Source organism: Amphiura filiformis, chromosome 14 (genome assembly GCF_039555335.1).
Source record: "Amphiura filiformis chromosome 14, Afil_fr2py, whole genome shotgun sequence".
Lineage (NCBI taxonomy): Eukaryota > Metazoa > Echinodermata > Ophiuroidea > Amphilepidida > Amphiuridae > Amphiura > Amphiura filiformis.
This window is the reverse complement of record NC_092641.1, coordinates 25,992,079-26,008,253: the sequence shown is the minus strand read 5'-3', so window position 1 is coordinate 26,008,253 and position 16,175 is coordinate 25,992,079. Positions and strand designations below refer to the sequence as shown.

The following is a 16,175-nucleotide window of genomic DNA, read 5'->3' as shown; positions in this document are numbered from 1 at the left end:
TAAAAAAAATCTTCTCCACCCAAAATAGTGTTATTTCCGGTTGACCTCTGACCCTGGAGTGATCTCTAGACATATGACCCCAAACTGGAAATGACAATGTCTTGGAGTGCCCATTTACCACTAAATTCTTGTTTAGGGGTAGACATATTCGCTGGTATATGGGGAACTCATTGTCACGCCATGTGTAAATTATCATTCTTGAGTACACCCCCGGTTCTTCATAATATTCCAATTGGTCGAAATAGGGGTACATGACTTGTAGTGGTGCAAGATGTAGCTATTGTAGCACTGTATTATGCACAATTAGACTACACTGTAAATTAAACTACAACAAAGCTAACAATATTCTAAACTTATAATTATATTTCTTGAAAATTATTGTTGATCAATGAAAACAAAGCTAACAATATTCTAAACTTTTAACTTTAAAATTAGAAACAATAATTTGCTTTAGGTTAATGATAGTACAAAATATATTTAAAACCATGTTAAATCTTACTGTCCCAAGTGTAATATTTTAACAACATTTACTCATTAATTATAATAAACAAACATTTTTTTGCTTTATTTCATAGCTAAAATTATTGGAAAATAATACTGATATCCAGTTTATTTCTAGACAGCTACAGCCATAGCTGCGAATCACCTTCGCACTACATTTTCAGATTCATTTTAACATATTCGGTTTTCACAATTCTTTTAATCTTTCCGGAATACAGCATACATTCATATTACTATTTGACCGTACAGCTCGAATGAGCCGTAAATTCCCTAAATCGTATTCCGAGTTACAGTGCATAGTGTAATGAAAATGTGCATGCAGGTCGTATTCATCGGCCGCTCTTGCTGGCGCGACATCTATCTCATTTTGATAGTCAAACACCAATCAATAATCCTATTATTGAAGAGGATAATAAGCTTCTACCTTAGATGGCAATAGAATTTTTAATAACTCTGGTCTTTGTTTGCTTTGACTAAATCCTGTTCAAGTGGTGGGTTACCAGGCATTGTATTTTGTATAGGTATGTATAACCAACAATTAACAATGAGAGAACTTTCTTGAACCTCGTTGACTTGGGGATGATTTGATATGACCGCCAATTATGACTGTTTGATATTTATTACCAGCAATGTGGAAAAAGAGACACATGTAGAAACAAAAAAATCTACCATTTTGTTGAAGGAGAAAAGTTCAACAAACCGTAACCCCGCTACTTGATATCGTTTGAAGTCAAATAATGTACCATTTTAAAGCTAAGTTATGATGTATATTTTCTAAACACGAAATAAAACATTTTTTACCGGGGGAGGAATTTACGGCTCATTCGCCGTGACAGGTCACATATGCTCCATTTCCCCCGCTGATTTATCGCAGTGGCCCGTGTCAAAGCGATGGTACTCTAGGGGGGTTATCCCTCAGAATCTCACATTAAAAAGGGAGGGGGCGCCGAGCCACCGCCCACACAAAGTCAGGCGCCGCTCTGCAAAAATACACATAGTCAGGCGCCGATCTGCAAAAAATAGAGGGGCGCGCGCCGGGTGCTCCACCTCTTAATCCGCCCCTGCTTACCATTTGGCATGTTTGTGTTCCCCAAGGTGAGGTCACAAGAAAAAAAATCAAATTCCCTTTTTTGGTCGAAAATTTCACGACCTTGTGCAAGTTGAACCAAATTGGTCAATAACAGGTCACTTTATAAAGTAAAATATCTCAGTAACTCAATCAGCTACAGGGTGAGTCAAAAAAGTGCAATAGAGAAAAGAATCCATTTTTATTTAAGAACCGAGTTGAACTTTTTAGGTTTTAAAACATTTTATATATGGTATATCCATCAGTGACCTTGTGTGAAAAAAGTAAGGAATTAGCATTTACCGTTTTGTTTTTATGACACATTTTATAGCGCTACCCAATTTTAATATTTGTCCAAGAGACATCTAAAATTTGAATGTCAGCCCACTCTGTGTTAGGTAGATTTGGAACAAGTGCCATTTTCTTAACCTCATTTGCATTAAAATAAAATGGAGCACCCACAGTGTTATTGCCCTTGGTCTTGTTTAAGCAGAAGAAACATTATTTGTTGTTATTTTCATTTTACAATTACTTTAAAGATGTTTATTCTTTATCAAAAAGACACAAATTTGTAGACGGGTTTTTCAAATGTCAAAATGAAATGCGCGCAAATTGAAGTGGAGTGAATTTCAAAATATCTAAAAAGTTGGACATATTGGGATTAAAAAAACTGGTGTTGGAGTCGAGTGAGGTATGAAGGACTTAAAGTAATGTTAGAAAGTTTGTTTGAACAGAAAAAAAGAAAATAAAATAACGCAAAAACAACCTTATTTAAGTTAAAGTCAGTTTCAGATCTGGTGTCTTTACCGTGCACTGTGTGCTCTCATTCAAAATACATGGTACCTCGTGGACAAATAACGAAATTGGGTATCGCAGCAAAAGGACTCATAAAAATTAAACGGTAGTCGCGATTCACTTCATATTTTCACAGAAGATGGCCATTGAGTGTAGCATTTATAGAAATTTTCAATATTGGGAAAGTTCGACTTGGTTCTTACATAAATATGGATTCTTTGCTCTATTGCAGTTTTTTTTGACTCACCCTGTATGACCTAAGGCGGCGAAATCAATTCTGCGTAAATATAGAGGGCCAGGGGATTCGCTTTCATTATATTAAAAAAATATTATTTTGAAGAAATCAAGGAGCCTTGGTGTAAATGATGTAATGATTGACAGACACAATATCGATCAATTGTGACCTTCCGTATTGAAGCTATTCTTTGGGGGCAAAAAGGTATATCGTAAATAAGGATGGTTAAAATTTTGAAATGAAAAACTGAGATCACCCGTATGCTTTACTTCTTTCATCCAAAGTAACATACATGTCTAGTGTATGGTCTTGGTAGGGGCGTAGACAGCTTTCTTGTTGGGGAGGGGTGTTGGGTTTCACATAAAAACATTCGAGGGAAAAGACAAAAAAAAAATCCCGGTTGCATCAATTGGACCCGGTGTTATCCGTGACTGTACATCTTCAAAAGGGCTTTATTGGGATGTGCACAAAAATGTGGTGTTTTACACTATTTCGACCCGTGACAGGGTAAATTCTAGTGGGAAACAGGCTCTATTCCCCTTTTCGTATCCGTTGACTTCCCAATTTTCTCTTTAACTTTTCGTTAGGTGGAACTCTGTCCCCCCAGCCGGCTACGCTACTGCCTTTAATACAGAGTCACGAAGTCATCCAATTCCTCTGATTGAACATCCTCGGGTAGTAAGCGTCTTGAGAACCTATGATAGAAGAAAATAATTACATATGCAATGTAGTACTTGGTTTTGTTTAATATAGTAATTTAAAAAATGTCTTTAAAATAAAAAGTAAAACAAATTGTTTGCTATGAATCATAAATAAAATAGAAAAAGGGAAATAAGAATATGACTTATTTTTAAATCAAACTAAGTAATTATATTACTAGAAGTTCTTGACATTGGACAATTGCTCATTTGTAAATAGAAATATTTAAACACTTAAAATAATAACAAAAAGGTATGTTGTCTGTTAAAAGATATACGGATAAGATTTTTAAAATTAATATGACCGAAAAAAGAAAGAATCATTCATAAATACAAAAGAAAAAGTTAAATTAAAATGTAACATATAGTTTAATAAAACTATACTTTTCCTTATATGAATAACCATTTGCAATTATTAAGGTGTTATCTTGATGTTTTATTTTATGTTACACTATATCCTACCTCCTAATTCAAAATAATGCTTACCCTAACTCATCAAGGCATTTCCGTTCACTCAGTCTTGTTAGCTCATCAAACGACCTTCTGTCTAGATGTACTCCATCTAGATACAAATTCTTGATAGACCTTGCTTGCTGCATTCCCTTCATGAATGTCGCCACACAATCCTCAGGAATCAAATCATCACAAGAAGAGGGCAGTATAAGCTCGAGCCAATGCAATTGAGTGCATGATACCAATGCTAAGCCACCGTGTTTCACTAAGTCTCCTGGATATGGACTGCCTTTGACATACAGTTTCTGTAGACATGTGAGTTTGCTATGTACTGAGTGCAGCAACTCATTGTGCTTACTCTTACTCAGATTATCCACATTGATATACAAGCGTGTCAACTGCCGAGGTAGAGTAACCATAAGGTGTGAAGCTACTGTATCACTCATCACATTACCCGTAATATCTAATCTTGTTAGCTGTGATGGCAAATTCTGTGCCAATAATTCCATATCATGTGATGGTGCTTCCATGTCATTCAAACACAACGCCTGTAATGCTTTACATTGGTTGAGATTGTTAGCAAGGATTGGAATACTTTTTCCAGCCTCAGCTTTATTATATGCGATATCAAGTACATGTAGTAGTGGCATTTTGTGTAGGAATGACACAAGTTTCGTGGTTTGTTGCTGTGTAGAGGCACTTGACTTTGCATATATCTCCAACAGTGACTTCATATCACCTTCTTCGATTGCTTCAAGTAAATAATCAAAATTACTACCAAGTTTGAAGTAATTCACATAGAGTCTTTTTAATTTGATGTTCTTCAAGCTACGCATGATAGGGCCAATGTTTGTTTCCGACGAAGAAGGTAATCCTTCATATGCCTGGATGCATGGAATATAAGCTGCTATATGCGTCGAAGTATACAGAGAAATCCAGTTCTCGTGTAGGTCTGGGTTTGCCTTGACAAACGACTCCCGCATTTGTTGTATTTTGTCCTTAGGAAGATATTTCATCCTACGTAGAGAATCGTAGAAAATTTCCAAAGATGGCCCAAAAACATCTGGATCACTGACGATTGCAATTGGGCATAATGTTATGTCAGAAATAGCCCCGGGATCACAGTAGCTCATGAAGTATGCGAGTGCGAGCGTAGTTTTTGATGAAATTCCAAGAAATAAGATCTTGCCATCTACAAATAAACTCTTAAAAGTTGAAACGAACTCAGCCTTGGCATCAGCTTCAAAGTTGCATTCTAAACACAACTCAATATACTGTTGAATAGGTCGCGAATCGTCAAAAGATAGTTGCTCATCATAATATTTCTGTGCTGGAATTTCAGATTCGAAAATGCTCAACAGCTTTTGCATAATTAACTTGGCGGCAGGTTTTGACCTAGATGCAAATATCAGGACAGGAGCTATACTTAGGGCATCTTTGACAGTGTTTACGTTTTGAAGATAAGATGCTACCTTTCTGGGATTATTTTGGAGATAATTGCCAGCGCAAAATTCCTGTCCTGATTTATGGAAGAATTGCAATGCATGTTCGCCCCTTCTACACAAAATTCCCATGCCGCGTGCTTGGTCTAGGTATTTCTGGCCACACAATTTCTTGACTTCATCTTCTGTAAATACGATCTTTGTCGTTGTCGGTGTCAAACCGTTGACAGCTAATTCTCCGAGATAAGAATATAACATTTCCTGAAACATAATTGAACCAAACGGTCTAAGAACTTATATGCTACATTGGTATGACTAAACAATATAGCATTAGGCTGTTCCATTTAAAATCTACATTGTAGGGCAAAAATGTGGAAGATTTAGCTAAGTCTTCCACAAAGGGAGTATGAGTTTTGGATACAATAGACAATTGGGGAACCTCCATTTGAAATACACCAGTTGTGGAAGATAATGTTACAGCCATAATACAGGGGGCGTGTGAGTTTCAAAATGATTAACCCTAACCAATTACATTTGAAAAACATATTCCTTCTGTTGAAGATATTTCCAAAATCTTCCACAGGGGGAGTGTGGATTTCAACTGGAATAGCATAATAAGTGATATCTTTTTCAATTGTCCAGAGCACATTATTGGTAAGAAAACATGAGTATGAGGCTGGTTTTACGAGATAACATTCTCTAAAACTTCTTATGAATGAAATCAACATTCGACAGGCGGTCACGGTTCCATCCGGTTTCCATTGTTTAGAACAATAGAAACCGGACGACACCGGACGGAACCGGTGGTCTACCACCAGTCGAGTTTTGATTTCTTCCCTTAGAAATGATATTCTTCACATTTCAAATTTGACCATTTCTGCAAAAACAAACAAACACGGAAACCAATTTATACTTTCTTTTCGGTCAAAATTGTGCCAAATTTCAATATATCCATAGATAATTATGCTACTCTGATGAAATTAAACCCTCATTTGATATTCTCAATTTTGAAATGTATTTACTTGATATCCAATACAGGACCATAAAACATTATTGCCAGTAATGAAAGTACATTTTTATTAATTGAAATTTAATTTAATCGTTTTGGTTTATCCACGAATAAGACGTTGTAATCTACTGAACTTACTTTTTGTGGGTAGCAATATTTTGTTCTATACACTTGCGTTTAATAAAAATTAATAGTAAAAAAACATATAAAAATGATAATTCAAATTTAGATTTCATTATCATCGCTATACGCCTAATACGTCATTGACAACAAAATTAAAACATATATTTTCAATTGATACAAACAATGATACAAGAAATCTCTTAATAATAAAAACAAATGATTCATACCTTCTGTGACATAACGTTACTTCTACTGAATGTTGTTGGTAACAGTCCAAAAGTTGACGTAAGAATCCTGTCAACAAGGCTTGGTTGCTCTTTCAGCTCTTGGGCACTTTGAGTATTCTAAAACAAGAAAATGGCAAAATATTCTTAAGGGGGTACTACAACCCTGCCCAATTTTGTGCCTATTTTTGCATTTTTCTCAAAAATTATAGCGTATTGGTGACAAGTAAGATTTTTATATTATAGGGGCAAGGACTAGAACTACTGCACTGGAAATTTTATTTCAGCACAGACAACAGTTGTGGAGTTACAGTCAAAAATGAGGGAAACCAATATTTGATCAATAAATCAATAACTACTTGCCTTGTCACCAATGCGCTATAAGTTTTGAGAAAAATGCAAAAATAGGCACACAATTGGGCAGGGGTGTAGTATCCCAAGCAAGGAAAGTCTATTATTAGAAAGCTTGCGTACCTACAAGCGGTTACTATTTTGTTTCGCTTGTTCACTGTACCCATTAAAGCTTGCATAAGATTGGTCTATTGGTAGTACTGCTGTGATATTTAGCATGTTTTGTGGTTTTCCAGGTGACACTGTACTGTACATTTTGTGCATGGTTCCAAGTAGAGTTTTCTTCCACAGTTATCATGTTATCCTAGGCATATCAAAACAACTGTTCCTTTCAATTTAGCCAGAAGTAATGACAATGTCAAATGTCAACTCTTACAGACAGACATTATCTAATTCAGGTGATTAATATTGCTACTGAAAAAGCATGTAGAATTAATAGATGAGATCTGTTTCCGAAAATCAAAACTTGCAAAAACAAGAATATTTTAACGTTTATTCACTCGTATAATCTAACATAAATATGAGTACATCTTACCTCATCCGAAGTAGATTTCATGAAGTTGTCATACATGATGGTTACTATCTCGTCATAGAATTCACTGATTCTGTCTGGTATGCCCTTTTTGCCATTCGTTGCAATCCAGTACCACGAGATCAACAATACCATTAATGGTGTAGAAGTATCTAATAACAGTTTGTTTTTGTCTATATATTGAAGCAAACTCTTTCCTAATGTTATTGTTGTCAAATCTGTGGGATTCTGTCCGAAGAGTTTCTTAACGTATGCTCTAACATCAGACCGTTTCATCTTTTGTAACTCTAAGCGTCTATATACAGGAATCTCTGATGTAATTTCCTTTTCCTCCAAGGTCTTGTCGTCACAAGTACGCAACACTCACGATATTGCTTGAATCGTATGATATCTACAAGATTCCCGTTGATTTCGTGTTTGAATAAATCAGGAGGAGCTTCATCTAACCCGTCTAATACGATAACAACCTCTTTACCAAGGGTATGAATAACTTTCCGAAGGGTAGAGCTATCCACATTCGAAGACAGCAACTGCGAACAGATAACATCTTCAATATTGCTGGAATGTTTTAAAGTTGCTAATTGAATAATGAATAACAATTGCACGTCTTTGAGGGGAGACAAGCTAGATTGCTGACACCAGTCAAAAGCCAATTTGGAGCAGAATGTAGACTTCCCTTGACCCGGACTGCCTGTCAGTATATAACGTGCATCTTCCTCGCTCTCAAAAATCTCTTGATATGATTTCAAACGCTCTTTTATAGGTCGCATTCCAGGTATCGTAATGTCAATAGTCACTGGTACATAGATGCTATCTAACTCTACATAATTTCCAGGTTGCCATGGATACATTTGCTTTTTACAGTAACTATTCTGGTAGTAGTTCCTTAAATCAGCAGCTATTGATTGTACCAAGTCTGAAAACAAGAACATAATTTTAATAAGTAAATATGACACTGAATGTAAATCTGTATTACACATCTGTTTGATCCCCCAAGAAAACCTCATTTGAACCTCGATCTCCTAGTAGTGTTGCCGGTATGCTGATGCCTTATAAGCAGTGAAAGCACAAAGGCGTGGCGAATTGCCCTCCAAGACTGCGGCAAAATGTCCTTGGGATTTGAAAAAGAATGAACTTGTAAAGAAAATATTATTTCAAACAATATCCAAAACTGGGATATAAAGTTAAAGAGTCATATATTTTGCTGAAACCTTGGTAAACGATCTAATGTTATACACTGAACTACCACAAATGGCGCCTTAACGGCGGTGTTGACAATATTGTACCTTATTATACAGCCAGATTAAGTAACACAATAACACTTGCACCTCTAAAATCATTTGGCAAAAGTGACTGTTTTTTAGCAAAAAAAATGTATCTTCTTATTGAACACCAATCCCAAAAATTATATTATCATTACGTGGATTTTTTAATCCATGTGCAGCTAAAATAGTTGTTTTGGCTAAATTCAACCTGTGCTAAACTTGATACATGGACTATTACCGGTGTATTTCATGGACTACTACACACGTACGGAAGCAATATGTACGTCCAAGACTGGGTCGCAGAGGTCGAATGTTTCATATGAGTTATAGACCTAGTGTCTCCAAACCTACGTGATTAGCAATACAACCTTTAGGCCAAAGAATACTTAAAATACATTTTAATGGGTTGGTAGTTGACTGATTGATAATAAGGCACGGTTGTTTGATGTGATCAATTTTTTACTTTTTCTAACAAAACATTATATTAACGTTCAATCTAGACCTGAATAATACCAACAGCTATCACCCTAATAACCTGTATACACACATATATATTTTAACATAGATTTTTTCCTAAATCAAAATTTTCATCATTTTCTGCGTTTTTGTGGTAACTTTTATTCTGTAAACTATATAATTGTGGGCAAATTGAGGGCGCTATTTATATATATCTTAAATTTTAGCTAAATAATATGAGTTGACCTTGAATTAAACATGATGAAAAGTTTTTTGAAAATTTCTTTTCATTTGTTGGTCTTTTGCTGATGATCTAATACCATTATACAAGTGTCTATCCCTTGTAAAGATACAAATAAGATTTAAGATAAATAGCGCCATCATAGTTCAACTTTTCTTTAAAATGACTCAGTTTTACATGCCACCCAACAACCGTGAATGATTTAATGCACGTTTTTAGACTTACCGTCGGACAGAGCTTCTTTATCAGACTCACGAATATCTTCATCGGCACGAGTTTGGTTTCCAGACACAAGGGGTTCATTTGCCAATTCGGTGTGCGGACTGACGGCATCTGGTTGTACATCGGCACAATCCGCTAAGATAAATAAATAAATGTTTAAATAATACATTTTATTGTTGTACATATAGGAGTCCAAAATATTCGAAGACATAATTGCATTATGACATCATTCTGGCGTCAGAAGGAAGTTGCAAAGTTTATTTACTTTTTTCGAATAGCGCGCGGTACAACTATGTACTTAGTGACAGGCCTCTATTGATACCTGACTTGACTTTTAGTTTTAAAAAAAGCGCAGTGATTTATAGTGCGCTACGCACAGGCAAAACGCCTAGACGTTGATCCACAAGCCTCAGCACATTTTACAGATTGTCGCTGACCACTACGGCTCACATCATTCCATAAACCATTTAACAACAACACAGGGACTTTGCAGCTTCAAGAGCGCACACCTTAGAGTAATTTCCAGTATCTAAATAGCGCCACCAATCTTGTCATAATTAGATACATTTTATATCCGAAAAAGCTTTAAAATATGCTGTGAAAGTGAATAATGTTGTAAATAAGGGGAAATTGAAGTTGAAAATTACTCAAAAGCATCTGTATATATTAGTATGATACCGCTTTAAGCTGTTTAAGCCTAAAAATTGGGTTGTACATGATGTTTTGTTTGAAAAACTAATAAATGATCACATCAAACAACCGTGTGTCCAGGGGACTTTCAAGATAACTCAATTTTTTTTTTTTTTCGTACTAACCACCACCAGGGTTCGAACCCGCAACCTCTCGCACCATAGTCGAACGCCTTATCGATTGAGCTAGCTTGACTGCTATTAGTATTGTGGAACGCCAAATAATAAATAAATTCAGGAAAGTTTTGTCTGTTTATGAGGTTGATCTGCAAACATTAAAGCCGAACTACTGACCGTTGCTAACCATCAGCTAATGTACCGAAATGTTTCGAGATGATTATAATCTAGGTGGCTTATCGAAGGGAGAGGGTAAAGCTGCCCTCCTGCAGGACATACTTTTATGTAAGAGTTGATCAACACCCGGGGGGGGCACTTCCATGAGAGATATGCATCATGTGCCTCAGGATAGACCCCTTTTTCAAACCGGCTTGTACCCAATGACCCCCCTTTTTGTGTTATGGTCCTACCTATTACCCAATGACCCCCTTTAAAAAATTCATGTACTCAATGACCTCCTTTTTCTATTTCCTGCTATACCCAAATGACCCCTTTTAATTCCCAAATTTAGGTGGTATTTGTGTTCTCCTCCAGAAATAATGAGATTTTTCACATTTCCAAGGTGACCAAGTTGTTTTTACGCAGTTTGGCACTTATTTATGTGTACTTAATGATACTCTTTTGGCAATCCTGTACTCAATGGACCTATTTTACTTTTTGTTACCCCAATGACCATCCTTTTTTCAAAGTTTCATACCGAATGACCCCATTTTTATTCAGGTTGTGTACTGAATGACCCCATATTTTTGTAATTGTACATTTGACCTGAATGCCCCCTACTTTTAACATGGCCGAGGCACATCCCTGCCATTTCAGATAGGGAGTGCCTCCCCCGGGGATCAACACAATGGTCCTTAATTCTCACGATATATAATACGACGTATGATAAATAGATATAAAATGGATGTGTTATACAGGGTGTCCCAGAATGATTTATACCGAAAAAATTGAATTTTTTTTTAGGTATGAAGAGCATTACTATTGGCAGTATTGTTTTAAATTATAAAATTCACATAATTTAGCACCTGTCCATTTTCAATAATAGCAATGTCACGCCAAAAAGAATCAAGCTATTTCAATGAAAGTCACAGAATATTAGTAGGAGAAATGTGTGTCATTGTATTGCACTTATTAAAATCAGTTACACTGTTGATCATACATTTGTGATATTTTGTTCAAACACGGTATAAATCATTCTGGGACACCCTGTACATTTAAATTGCATATGCTCCTGTGGCCTTTGTTTGTCCACATTATCCAATAATGCGCTGCATATTTTGGCCTCTCCCCAGCAACCGCTGGAGGCGCATCGTATTGTGAATTGACCGAATTCAAACTGACATTGCGCTTTATATCTGTGGCTTTTACAGCTTTTTATCATCCTTACTAACAGGGGCGTAGTAACCCTTTTAGTGTGTGTCCTCATTTGTCAATTTTGTTGTCAAAAATTTAGTCATTTTAAAGCCATATTATATGTGTAGAAATTTGGAATTTAATAGCCAGCGCCGATATCGCCAATACGTATCACTCCTTCGGTCGTGTTATCATGGTAACGATACGATCCTTTGTTGTGTAGATCACCGTCCCGCACGTCATGTACGTACTGTGTTATGAACATCGCGTATGCGTTCGACTAAAATTTCCATCGTAATAATAAAACGACGGTTCCTGCGTTTTATTCAAAATCTAGGATTTTGACAAAACTACAGCACCTAGGGTGGTGATTTTTGCAAGGTATGTTGGTTTAATAAAATACAATATAATCATGTAAAAACAGAATTTTGAAAAATATTGAGGGCGTCCTTCGCAGCAAATGTTATAATACGGCTTTAATGACACTTTAACTTGCCACTGCTTGCTAATTTAGGTACCTTGTTCAATTGTATGCTGCTCACAAGGAGAATCTTCAACAAAATGCCTTTGACATAGAAACCCCATACAATCAGGACACGCTACGAATACTTCTTCTGTACAACCATGGACTTGACACAGCTCCACATCTCCCGAACGGGAACCTAAAATTCAAACATTTTATTCATAATACGTCAAAGCATAATAAAATCATGAATTAGTTTATTAACGATATGTTTGATGGACTATGTGATGCTCATATTACGAAATACTGCGATTACAACACTGACGATGTAAATGATAAAAAATACAAAAGCAGTGGATTTTATTTATTCATTAAATTTATTTCTTAATAGGTATTACCTAATATTATCGTAATCTATTTAACTCTTGTAAAGAGTTTATAAACCTAGCCAAGTTATATTTCATTCTAAAGCTTGAAAAATAAAGATTTCAAAATCATCATCTCCAAAAAATATCAGTTAGGCACCAGAACCAAATTTGTTCGATCCTTGGATCGACCGCCGATGCTGCTTCGATGCTTGTTATTGAAAACTATCATCTAATTAATTAGAATTACTAGTAAACTTGTATTGGTCAATACCATTACATGTGGATTATCGTGTAATCACAGTTAACAAAAGTCAGTGTTGTCAAAAATCCTGAAATAGCAAACACTTTCCTGAAAAATGTACTCTGCCTATACATTTGTACACGATCATCCGAGTAAAATTTCCTGAAATCAGGATATTTCCTGAAGACTGGCAACACTGTATTAGTTTTATGAATAATAAGGATCGACCTTCGCGAAAGATCAAACTAATTTGGTTCTACTGCCTTAAACGCATGTAGTTTTCAGCCCACTAGATAACATGCGTATTTAAGAAAATTAATTTTTACAGCTATGAACATCTCAAAGAGTCATAATACTGGTGTGTTTAGACGAGTCGTATGTTTATTTCTGCAATAGCTACACACCTGATAAAGATTCTTTGTTCGTCTGAAGGGTTTCTTCTTGCTTCATTTGAAGAATAATGTCTTTCACGATAGGTTGCACTGTATCTTTGTCAATATGTACTTGGGTGTAGGGGTGACATGTGTCTTAATCTGAAAGTAATAATGAAATAGAAATGTCATTGCAGTGATACGGGAAATGTCGTATCTCACTATTTATTTAGGCTAATTTCATAGCAATGCAATTATACGAAAAAATTGTAGGTCTTTTTGAGAAAAAATTTTTGTATCGTCAATACGAAAGGTCAAAATTTTTCAAATGATGGTCGGCCTTTCTTCCCAGCTACATACATTTAAGTACATTATTATCATTAGATTTATAAAGTTTACTTCGAGGACCGTAAAATATAAAAAATAAAAAAACTCAATTTTTAAGAACTTGCCATAAAATTAGTATTATAGCGCAAATTTAAAAAAAATTCAAAATGCACTTCGACAATCTCATGTCACTCAAAAATACTGCGCAAACGTTGCTATCAGATCCTTTTACTTAATTCTCGATTGTATTATCTAACAGCGGCTAAATGTATTTTCATTTTACTTAAATATCATCAAATGTACCTCTATCAACTTCTTGCGCAGTTCGTCTGCCTTTTGCGGTGTGAAATACTGGCGTCCTAAACTTTCAAGTCCATCTACAAGATCTGTGATGTCTTTCCAAAATGCGTTAAATGTCGTATCATCAAGTTGAAGCTTGTTCCTTACCTCGAAATGAGCAAGCATATTCCGAATAGCAAAAACCTATAAAAGTATGACATCAGTCAACATTTCAGGTAAACTGCGAATGAACAATGATAACATGAATATCTGTTTTCTTTCCTTCCTTCCCTTCCTTCCCTTCCTTCCTTCCCTTCTTTCTTTCCTTCCTTCTTTCCTTCTTTCTTTCTTGTTGAAATCTACATTACCCCTGTGGAAGATTATGGAACTATTTTCCACAGATGGAGCATTTAAAAAAAAAAAATAACTCATCTCTAGGATAATAATTTGAAAACCCAATTTCTTTACCATCTTCCACAACTGGTGTGAGCATTTGAAATGGAAGTTACCCAATTGTCGATTGTATTCAAAACTCATACTCCCTTTGTGGAAGACTTCAGCTAAATCTTCCACAGGGGTAGTGTGCATCTTAAATGGAATAGCCCATTATTTACCTTCATTATTTGTTCAAATACGGATTGATCGCCACCGTGAAATCCCTTGAATTTACTCATAATCATGAGTAACGAAGCTGCATCAAAATCCGCCAAGATTGAGAAAGTCTTCTTGGCTGGTATCCGAAGTACAAACAGTTTGATGACTTCCAAAGGATCTTTGTTGAATAACGTTGGATTGACATTGGTCCATTGAAGAGATCCAAACGATGGGTATACCTGAGCCTCGATGTCTGTCACCCAGTCAATGCATCCCTGACACGCTTTGTTTTTGGTGGAGGGTTTCTTGTTTTGTGGACATTGGTTAGGAGTGGCGCAGAGCTGAATAGTTTGTTTGGTTTGATAATGCCAAGTATCAATTGCATGTTGAAGACTTGGAAGAACATGCTCCAATAGTGCCTGTATTGCAGCTATGCAGGTCATGAAATTGTCACTTGATTTTGAACCCATTTTCTAGTATCAATAGTATCTATAAATACAAATACATATAAAGAGTCTTGGAATTAGAGTACTAATTAAAGCCATATTATAACATTTGCTGAGGAGAACGCCCTGATACTCTGCAAAAATCAAGACTTTAGGTGCTGTAGTTTTGTCAAAATCCGAGATTTTGAATAAAATGATGGAACCGGCGTTTTGTTATTACGATGGAAATATTAGTCGAACACGTATGCACAGTACGTACACGGCATGCGGGATACACATACACACACACCCCCGATGATCGTACCGTATCGTATCGTACCGCGGGAGTAACATGCATGGGCGCTAGTAGTAAATTTCAATTTTCTATGCTTTACTTCACTTGTTCGGCTCAGGTTGGCACTTGCCAACTGATGCTACAAGACATATGCCATATAGGTGAACATGAAAAAGGGTCTGCACAACCAGGCATTTGCAGTCACCGGCCAAGTTGGCGCCTGCCATCAATTGCCAGAGTGTCAGAAATGTTGGCATCTGCCAGTTGTGTCAGGTTGGCAAGTGCCAATCTGGCAAGGGTTGGCATTATAATGTTTCCATGTTTTTACAGATTTTAATATTTTTGAACAAAAATGAGATTTTAAATGGTTCCCAGCGGTGGTTCCAAGTATATTAGACTCAATATTGGTTTGATGGAAAATACGCATTGCTTGATATCTATTTTCATGTGTTTTTGTTATTTTAAATTATTTTGGAACAAAAATGCTATGTTTGGATGGCTTTCTGTGGGGGTTCCATGTTTTCGGCTTCGTGTTGTTTTGATAGTAATTATGCATGGGTAGATTTGTGATTTCATGTGTTTTTGTTACTTTGCTAGATTATTTTTGAACATAAAGGCATTTTTGGATCTTTACAACTCTTTTCGACATTCCCAAAAACCTTCGTCCCCCTTTTGACGTGCCAAAAATATTTGCCCCCTTTACATGCAAGATTTTGGGGAACCCAAATTTAAAACCTTGAATTGTCTTATCATACAATGCGAGCGTTTTCCTACACCTTAAGGCGTATATATAAACGGTGCCCATCAAAACATCTGTGTCAAAAATCGCTTGCCCCCCCATTCGACCTGCCAAAATTGCTTATTCCCCCTTTTGACGTGCCAAAAATATTTGCCCCCTTTACATGCAAGATTTTGGGGAACCCAAATTTAAAACCTTGAATTGTCTTATCATACAATGCGAGCGTTTTCCTACACCTTAAGGCGTATATATAAACGGTGCCCATCAAAACATCTGTGTCAAAAATCGTTTGACCTGCCAA

The 16,175-nt window shown here is 36.1% G+C and overlaps 2 protein-coding genes across 2 annotated transcripts; both read right to left on the bottom strand.

Moving 5' to 3' along the window:
- Positions 1–3,029: 3,029 nt before the first annotated feature.
- LOC140169873 (uncharacterized) lies at positions 3,030–4,197 on the bottom strand. The gene is made up of 2 exons (XM_072193187.1): positions 3,782–4,197; positions 3,030–3,292 (listed from the first exon to the last, which is right to left on the bottom strand). Exons 1-2 carry the CDS (start codon positions 4,192–4,194, stop codon positions 3,223–3,225), a joined length of 483 nt encoding a protein of 160 aa, XP_072049288.1. The 5' UTR covers positions 4,195–4,197; the 3' UTR covers positions 3,030–3,222.
- On the bottom strand, positions 4,195–14,885 carry LOC140169321 (uncharacterized; the record flags this gene model as incomplete). The annotated part of the gene is given in 9 exon segments (XM_072192578.1): positions 4,195–5,451; positions 6,550–6,666; positions 7,433–7,721; positions 7,724–8,345; positions 9,617–9,748; positions 12,291–12,434; positions 13,249–13,371; positions 13,863–14,025; positions 14,436–14,885. Coding segments are annotated over 9 exon segments (3,297 nt in total), but the record flags the coding sequence as incomplete, so codon positions are not given.
- Positions 14,886–16,175: the final 1,290 nt, after the last annotated feature.